The sequence below is a fragment of the Protomyctophum parallelum genome, assembly GCF_964188405.1.
Source record: "Protomyctophum parallelum genome assembly, chromosome: 14".
Lineage (NCBI taxonomy): Eukaryota > Metazoa > Chordata > Actinopteri > Myctophiformes > Myctophidae > Protomyctophum > Protomyctophum parallelum.
This window is the reverse complement of record NC_139709.1, coordinates 19,067,160-19,076,373: the sequence shown is the minus strand read 5'-3', so window position 1 is coordinate 19,076,373 and position 9,214 is coordinate 19,067,160. Positions and strand designations below refer to the sequence as shown.

Below are 9,214 nucleotides of genomic sequence, written 5' to 3'. Positions count from 1 at the left end.
ATTACTACTCTGAGCACGGGACTTTATAATAAACTATTGCCCGGCTGGGCTAAACTACAATCCTTGTTGGGTGATTCTTAACGAAAAGAACACACTTTTAGTAGTAAATAGTTATTTAATTAACGAATTAATAATCTTATTTTATTCTGAAGGCAACCGGATGTCTTAAATCTGCTAGCTCTCAGACCGGATGTCTTAAATTTGCTCATAAGACGGAGCCCAGTAGTACCACTGAAAAGTTCCGCTTCCGGCCTTAGTTTGAAGTCGGACTTATTTTTGCAGACGTACTGTGCCCGTGTCACCGACTGTGTTGCGAACCAAACACAGGAGAGAGATGTCGCTGACTTAAAATCCTTGTCAACAAACTCACAGTGCTGATTTCCTGAACTCGTTATCGTTAACATGGCGTCTCGAAGCTATGGTGCATGTATTCTCTGTCAAAAGGCGATTGTGAGAATGGTGTGCCGGAACAGGATCCGGGTGAGTTTGGTTTTAGCTGTGTTAGTTGTTGTCTCGCTATAGGTCACTGAATAAAGCATCTTTCCAGGCAGGAGAGAGGTCACCAACTGCTTAAGCTAACGGTCCTATTTCAGACCCCCAGCGGTCTCAATCGGATAGAAGCTTCAACCATCTCTTTTGGAGTTGGAGGACTTATGCATAGCAAGTTGACTGGGTGATTGTGGCTGGTTTTGCATGTGAGATGTGACTATATGAGTGGTTTGCATGTGAGTTACAACATATGCCCTGAAAATACCAACAGTGATGGAAGAATATACTTAAATTGCCAGAAATAAAAAATACTCATTGTGCAGACTGCAGAATGTCCCAGTCCACAAGTTCAAAGTGTAAATCGCATTAACTAGTAACTAAAGCTGTCAAATAATTGTAGTGGAGTAAAAAGTACAATATTTGCATAAGGAGAAGAGACTGGAGCAGCACGGACATTTAGAGCCTTTTATAAGTATACAAAGACAAACGTCATGACTGATGAAGACCGCAAGGTCGAAACGTTAGTCTTTGTGCTGCTCCAGTCTCTTCTCCTTCTGCAACTCTTGTCCTTGTACCTGTGAAGCACCGGATCAGCCGTTTTATGCTTGAAGCGTGTTGGTATACTCCCTTTGTTACAATATTTGCATCTGAGATGTGAAAAAATACCTCAAAATGAGTAATAAGTACAGGAGTTGAGTTATATACTTAGTTACTTTTAAGATAGGGTGGGTGGGTGAGATGTTGTATACCGGTAAATAACAGATTTATTTCATACTCTTCAGGGGATGAGTGCAGCAGCCCACCCTGAGCCCATGATTAATTTTCTAAACGGAGTTCCCCATAAGAAGCATCCAGGTGTCACCAACTTGAAAACATTGCGCCTTCCAGAGGAGCTCTCAAGTGCTGCATATTCCATCATTAAAAGTAAGGGGGCAAACAAATGTATAATATATGATCATGCGGAGTAACTTCATGATATTGTTTTTCTATCTGTACACCATTTTGTAACGGTCAAGGAAAGAATATAATGAAGATCTTCTCTATATTATTATTATTATTATTTATTATTATTCATAGTAGTAGTATATAATAGCAGCATTTGCAGTAGAACATTTTTATTTTTGACATGCTGTGTAATTCCCTCCCTCCATCTTTAGGAGCTGAGGTGGCAGGCCTGACTGATCGAGCTCAGAGCCTCACAAACTTCCTGTGGAGCAGGAAGAGAGCGCCTGAAGATGTCACACTGCGACAGAAAGCCAGGAACCTGGAGAACGTTCTGTGGGAGAAGGCAAAAGAAAAAGGAGGTGATCGACCGATTAATTAATGATTAATGCAAGCTTAGGCGTATCTTTAATGTGTTAACATTTTTAAAGTGTTTTTCCTAATTTAGAGGATGTAGATGAGCAGGAGCTGGAGGTCCGCATCAGGAATAAAGTGATGTCAGAACTCAAAAGAACAACATATCACTGGACCCCAATGAGGTAATTTTGACATTTTCATTTTTTTAAACTTCTGTTCTGCATTTGACATTCCTGTATTTTCCCCTCCTCATCTTCTTGTCTTCATGCTCTGCTGTTTTGCTGTTTGTTTTTCTGATTGGAATCTCTCATATTTCTTTCATAATCTCTGGTATTTCATAGCTATGATGAAGAGCTGGCTGTGACATACATGGCTTCTCGGCTGGCAGGAGGCTACGCTGCAGTGAGAAGAGCTCTTAATGAGGTGTTCAGACATACTGATTTGAAACTACATTCTTCTTAATACTATTCTTTGGTTAAATATTTATAAAGCCCACAGATAGACTTAACCACTATCAACCCGGCATTCCTATTTTAGGCATGATGTCATTATAGACAAACATTTGGAAAAATCTTCAAAATGTCATCAATGTTTTATACTTTGTCATGCAACAATAATAAGTATTATTATTCATATTAATTTATGGGGGGGGGGTCGCTCTCTGTCTTATATACTATCTCCCAGGCTACATCCATCATCAAGTGTTTTTCATTCACTTTCCAGATAAAGAAAAGAGATCTGTTGTTTGCTCCTCATTCTCTCCTGGACTTTGGCTCAGGGTTGGGAACATCTGTCTGGTTAGTGTCCATTTGAACACACAGTATGAGCCTCTACATCTGTCTTCTTTTGTGAGCTGGTCCGTCCAAGGTCTCTCTCTCTTTAATTCCTCAGGGCAGCACACTCATTCTGGGGGGACAGTCTGAAGGAGATGATCTGTGTGGATAGTTCTGGACCAATGAACGCCCTGGCAGAGCGACTTCTTAAAGGTACAGACACACACACACACACACACTGTATTGTGAATTTAGTGTAGCTCCCTTCCACAATGACAATCATGCGAAATGAATGTGAAGGTCAGAGAATCTTCTTTTTTGTTGAGCAGGTGACAATGAATCGGCTGAACCTCACATCAAGCAAGTTTATTTCCGACAGTTCCTCCCTGTCTCACCGAAGGTAATCCCACCTCTCTTCTGGTGAAAACAACTCTATATTCTCTATAGCAACACATATCTTTCCCCCACTTCTGGCTTTGAATAGAAAATTATTCCTCCAGCGTGTCTGTTCAGTGGTCGTCAGTGTTGTGGTGTGGAGCTGTATGAGTATGATGCAGTGTGGTTGTAAAAGTGCATCCATGAGCAGGCTGTATATTTATGGTGGAACTGTGCATGTCAGAAATGTAGGAAACTGACAATGGAGGGTATGCGCGTGACATCATCATCAAACCCGGAAGTTACGCAGGAACGCCTACTGAGTGGCAAAAAACTACTTTCTGGCCTTGACAGCCCATGCATCCAAACAGAAAAGTCCTATCTGATTGCATTAAACAACATTAAATAATGTTAAACTCACTTTGCCTGTTTGCCACTCGATTTGCCACTTGATGTGCCATTCACTTTAAGCATGCGCATCCAATGTGTATGTTTTCAGGTGCAGTTTGACGTGGTGTTGGGAGCCTTTTCCTTGTCAGAGCTGCCCAGTCAGAGGGAGCGAGAGGAGACACTGTTCACACTGTGGAGAAAGACCAGCTCATATCTGGTTGGTTATTGGTTAACCCATGTTTGTGATATCTCATATGGTATATGGTTGCGCATTGCGTTTTCACATCAAACTGCAATGGTAAATGGTGCATTTATATAGCACCTTTATCCAAGGTGCTTTACAATGATTGTGCATTACATTCACACACACAATCATACACCAATGGCGGAGGAAACCATGCAAGGCACCAACCTGCTCATCAGGAGCAATTAGTGGTTCAGCGTCTTGGTCAAGGACACTTCGACACTAACTCTGGGGGAGCCCGGGATTGAACAAACAGCCTCTCTACCCTGAGCCGCTGCCGCCCCACAATTTGTTGTGTTTTGGTGTACAACACTGGATTAGTGCTTGTCCTGTTGTAGATATGTATGCCACATGTGTCAGAGAGAGACATTACAATTATAACATTTTCTTTTAAAGTGATCGAAAAGGTATAGGCAGAAGCTTATAGCTTATTAGTGGCAATATGTCCTATGACACACCAATACAAACTAACCAAACAAAATAACTCTTGTAAATGTCTTCATGTAAATTATAGTGATTCTAATCATTATAACTAGGAGCTTAACAAATAATTCCATTCAATATCCTGTCATAGGTCCTGGTTGAGAATGGGACCAAAGATGGCCATCAAATACTTATGGAGGCCAGAGAAATTCTACTAAAGGTATTCACAAAAGTAATACATATATACCAATCCTAATGTATTAAAAGCAAACTAATGATGGTCTCATTTCTCAAACTACAGAAACAAGACAAAACTGTCCATGACACCAGAACAGCTTCAGTGTTTGCCCCAGTATGTGCTTTTTTTGTGTAACTGAATGTTAACTCTCAACAACAAACATGCAGCATATTGACATCCTTTTTTTCCCCACTCCTTTGCTGTTTTCACAGTGTCCTCATGAACAGCCATGTCCCAAGCTGGCACGGGTAAACATAGTACCCTGCAACTTCAACCAAAGGTACCACCCTCTGCCTTTGCCCGGGGTAAGACCGCATCCTTTGTGAGATGCAATGTGAGATAGTTGGTGGGGCAGTGTCTGGTCTTAGGTCTAGGAGAAGAGACTGGAGACGTAAGCCAAATTCCAATACCCAAAATCTCAGCCACTCACTCACTCACACTCGGTCACTCTGGGTCATTCCAGCTTGACCTGGAAATGGTTAACGTTCCAAATTCCAATTGTTAATGTGTTTCATGGAGGAGGCGAGTCGAGTGGAGGAGCCGAGTGGGCTCTCCGAGAGCGCATACAGCAAGTGTACATCAGGTGCAGGCTCAATGGGGTTTTTTGTCTCCTCGCGGAGGATTTCCGCATCACGTGTACACGTATTATTTTCCTTCTCCTGTGACATAAATCCTCCTCCTCCACATGTGGCACAGAAACACTGCTTGAAACCAGATACTATGCACCCCACCCAATCCACTAGCGCTGCGGCTGACCCAACACACACACACACACACACACACACACACACACACACACACACACACACACACACACACACTAAACTGAAGACACAGTTGAAGAGACACATTTTCGCTGAATTAATAGAGCTTCAGAATGATTAAGTAGTTGTGTGATATGTAAGCATAATAAAAGTAGCCTATACTAGGCTATATTATGCACATTTCATCTGCCTTAAAATAGTTAATTTCTCTCTGACTGTGCATGCCTGAATGCACAGACTGCTATGAATGACGTTGACAACAAAAATATTTATTTATATATGGACTGAATATGATGTAAGTCAGAGAGACTACCCAATTCCTGTTATAGTGTTATTTTCAAAGCAGCAGTGCCGTGTTGCTGTTGTGGGACTGTCTGAGGAGGGGGGCGGATTTATACGAGCAAAAAGGAACGCGGGCTGTGGGCAGGTCAGGAATTCCCTTCATAATCATTATATAAGTTTGCGCATCCTGGCGCTTATTCACTATTTCAGGAATAAATAGCCTTGCACATGTTACCTATAAAGATATAACGATGTGGCCATACACATTGATGAATTGTCTATTCTTCTATTCTGTACTACACTATTCTAGTCATTTCTAGACCATCTCATCCACGGCTCTGGTTCCAATGATCCAGCTGTGTGACACATTGTATTGTTCCAGTTTTGCTTTGGAAATGTAAACGTATGTTTTCCCATGCCAATAAAGCCCTTTGAATTGAATTCATACACGTCATAAGTGATCGCGGAATGTGCCGTCGCTTTGAAATGACAGCGTAGTATGTTCCGATCCTAGAGGCAAATCCACTCCACCACTCTGTCCTCGCATCGAATCCTCTCCGTCCTCGCTGGGGGCGGGGCTAAGGTGCAAGTGGAGGAGAGTGAGTGAGTGTGGTATCGGAATTTGGCTTTAAACTTAGGATACCATGTGAATGCAATGAACTACCTGGAAAAATACGGAACTAGTCGGTCTGATTCCTTCCAGGTATTGAGAGATAACTATAATGTATGTTGTCAAGGATTGAAGCTTTGAGCTGTTTTAGTAAGTTGATATTCAATTGTATCTGGGATGCTTGGACGTCATTTGTCCAAATGTTCTCTCTGTAAGTGTTTTAGTTTGCATAGGGAATTTTATCTGGCATTTTGAGAACTAGTGTAATGGTAATAAAGAAAATAAAGTTTAGTACTCTCTAAGCACTCGCTAGCACTCATTTATATCCTGTCCTTTCCAGCACCCTGAGCATATTATGATGGAGAAGTTCAGCTACTTGATTCTGACCCGGAAAGAACCAGCAGACCTAGGAGAAGGTCTGGACTGGGCTAGGCTAATAGCACCAGTACAACGCAGGCCCAGGCATGTCCACTGTCACACATGCAGTGCCGATGGACAAATTAAACACTGGGTAATCACTGCTAGGAAACACAGCAGGTAAAGAAACTTAAATCAAAGTACTTGGGGTGGGGGATAAACCTCTGTTTACGAGAACAAAGATAGGCAGACAATTTGTTGACACATAGAAACTGTGATATAAACAACATACAGTATGCCCAACATTTAGGAAAATCAGATTAACCACACAAGCCCCATTTCTGCACATGATACTTGACCACGATGTGCCGATCAACTATTGTCACTGTTTTGGAAAAATTCTACCTACAATGACATGGCCAAAATAGGGATGGTACCGTTTACGTAAACAGTCAGTGTTGCAAGTATTCTTGATTTAACTGTTGTTGATGTCACATTGGTGTGTTCACCCCCCAGAGATGTGTACCGCTGTGCCCGGAGCAGTGATTGGGGAGATCAGCTGCCAATCATTCAGGGCGAAGAGGAGGACTTAGAGTGATTCAGAGAGATCATATTAATGTCCTGCCATTGGTACACAACCCTCAAATGGAGCTATTTAGCAAAGAATGTCGGTGAACCAGAACATCTACGTCACATGTCACCTTCAATGTCCACTTCCATTAAAGTGAAGTAAAGGTGGTAAGGTTCCCCAGGACCACATAAATAAGTGTTTCATTATGCTTTAATTTGTTATCCTGGGTTTAAGTTTTATTGTGATTATAATTGTATATCTTTTATCAAAATAAAATCAAACTCCATGAATTATTTTCCACCACTTTCATTTTATAATGGCAATGGATCTGGCTGAAACCTTGCGAAAAAATAGTCATGTCATAGATACATACTGTAGATGTGACAATTTAATAAATATCAATCTACTTTAAAGTGATAATTTGCTTCATGTGAACGTGTCAGTGCACACTAACCTCTCTTCACATGACACCAGGAAAAAAGACCCAACTGTTTATTGTAAGAACGGCTGATTAGATTACATTGAATATCTTCTTTGCTGATCCAGAACATATGCCAGCTCTTATCATGGACAACATGTAGTACAGGCAATCTAATGGAAAAAAGGGGTCAACCTCAAATTGCAACAGATGCTTTCAACTTTTGTTTCATAAATATTAGTAACAACATATCAAAAGTCCTAAGAAATCCCAGTGGATTTTTCATATTGAAAAATGCTAAAATAGGCCAAGTTGCTGTGGGATTGCAGCCAACATGGTTCTGTTGGTCACTAGCACGTACAGCATGTCCAAGCTGATTCCACAAGTGTTCAATTGGGTTCAGTGTAAAATTAATAAATTGTAAAAATGGCTGTTTTTTCCTTTAACTGTGGTTGAGTGCAATCCACTAAGCAACTCAAGGGTTGAATTACCAATCATTTGGCATTTTGACAATTCTTTGTGTAGTGTGTAACAGTGTTGCTCATTTCACGAATGCCTGGTCCTTACAAGCTGTACCTTGTAAAGGTAATCAACGATTAAAATAATGGACCAAACATTTTAAGGACAATTTTATACTTAGTTTCTTCCAAAATAGCAGATCTACAAGCTCAGTGTGTTGCATGTATCATGAGATTGACAAAAAGTTAAATAGTCCATTCTGGATAATGTGCACTGTAGCCTAAGTACCGGTATGTTTTATGACAACACCTTTGTACCTTTGCAGGTGTGTGACTTCGAACAGTATTTCTACATTGGTTATAGTTGTAAATCATTCTGGATAAGAGTGTAAAGTAAAGTCTTCTAAATCCTCCAGTTTTCTGAAAATAATATTTTCACGATTAAAAAAAAAATAGCAGACCTACAAGCTCGTAGCACGCCACTTGGTGCGCTATGAGCTTGTAGATCTGCTATTTTTCAATAGCTAAATTATAACATGTTTAAAACACCAAAAGGGGTTCCTGCCCAAAATGGGTTTTAAGCTCATATTCATGTTGTCAATAAAGACGCATTCAAAAGCACCATTGCGTCAATTGTATGTTTTAATGATACGTTTATCCAGTATAGTACTCTTAACAGTACTTACAGGACTCTGAAGCTTTCTAGTGTAGGCCTACGCATCAAAAATCTCTATAAAAAATAGTCAAATCTGTTTGATGGAATTAAAAAAGGATTCAGCAATACGTTAAGAAATTAAGAATACATGGGGAAAAGAGCTGGGTGCATATCCCAGAGATGTGATATGACATGTGGGAAATAGGCTACATCAGACAACTCAAGGGATGGAGGGAATTTACATGGAAGAACCACATTACATACCCCAAATTAAAAGTAAATTAATTACATGTCAACAGCCATGCTGAAGAAAGTGGACCACATCAAACCCAATCATACACACATTTTCTGGAGTTGTACTGTATAAAAAACTACAGCCTTTCTGGGATAGCCTATCTACATTCAGACCTCATGTGAGGTTATAGGATATGAAAAACAGGAAAAACACCTGCACTGTCTTCAAAAGCAGTGAAAATGTTTCAATGTTTCAGCCTATATAGCCTTCATCAGGCTATCTTTATCATATTTTTTTTCCTGTTCATGGCGTCAGGTACTTGGTTATTCCTCTCCTACACACCTTACGTCTGTAGGTGTGAAAACACCTTGCAGGTTATAGGATATGAAATTCACTGTTCTTGTCTTGTACTATACCTGGGACATATGGAAGGAACGTTTCATCCAGGAAACCAATAGCCTACTCGGTCAAGATCCTCCTGGCTGGGGAAAAAGGCTATTACCACGAAGTGCCTCAAGACTGACATACTGGACTATAAACAGTGGCAGACCATGGACAATATTCAGGACATGGAAAACTTAACATTCAAACTGAAAATAAGGGAAGATCTCTTAAAAAAAGATGGAAAAATGG

The 9,214-nt window shown here is 40.5% G+C and overlaps 1 protein-coding gene across 1 annotated transcript; it reads left to right on the top strand.

Annotated features, from left to right (window-relative positions):
* Positions 1 to 308: 308 nt before the first annotated feature.
* mettl17 (methyltransferase like 17) lies at positions 309 to 7,105 on the top strand. Its single transcript, XM_083782452.1, has 14 exons — positions 309 to 480; positions 1,272 to 1,413; positions 1,647 to 1,793; positions 1,880 to 1,970; positions 2,130 to 2,211; positions 2,512 to 2,585; positions 2,680 to 2,774; positions 2,891 to 2,961; positions 3,436 to 3,543; positions 4,145 to 4,213; positions 4,295 to 4,345; positions 4,444 to 4,536; positions 6,228 to 6,424; positions 6,761 to 7,105. The coding sequence occupies exons 1-14, from the start codon at positions 403 to 405 to the stop codon at positions 6,840 to 6,842; spliced, it is 1,380 nt and encodes a 459-aa protein (XP_083638578.1). The 5' UTR covers positions 309 to 402; the 3' UTR covers positions 6,843 to 7,105.
* The last annotated feature ends 2,109 nt before the right edge of the window (positions 7,106 to 9,214 follow it).

Bases quoted from the DNA above. Each gene is read 5' to 3' on its own strand.
- mettl17 (XM_083782452.1), top strand. From the start codon at position 403: ATGGCGTCTCGAAGCTATGGTGCATGTATTCTCTGTCAAAAGGCGATT. The intron at 1,414-1,646 runs GTAAGGGGGCAA...CTCCATCTTTAG, and splicing joins TGCATATTCCATCATTAAAA to GAGCTGAGGTGGCAGGCCTG. The intron at 3,544-4,144 runs GTTGGTTATTGG...ATCCTGTCATAG, and splicing joins GAAAGACCAGCTCATATCTG to GTCCTGGTTGAGAATGGGAC.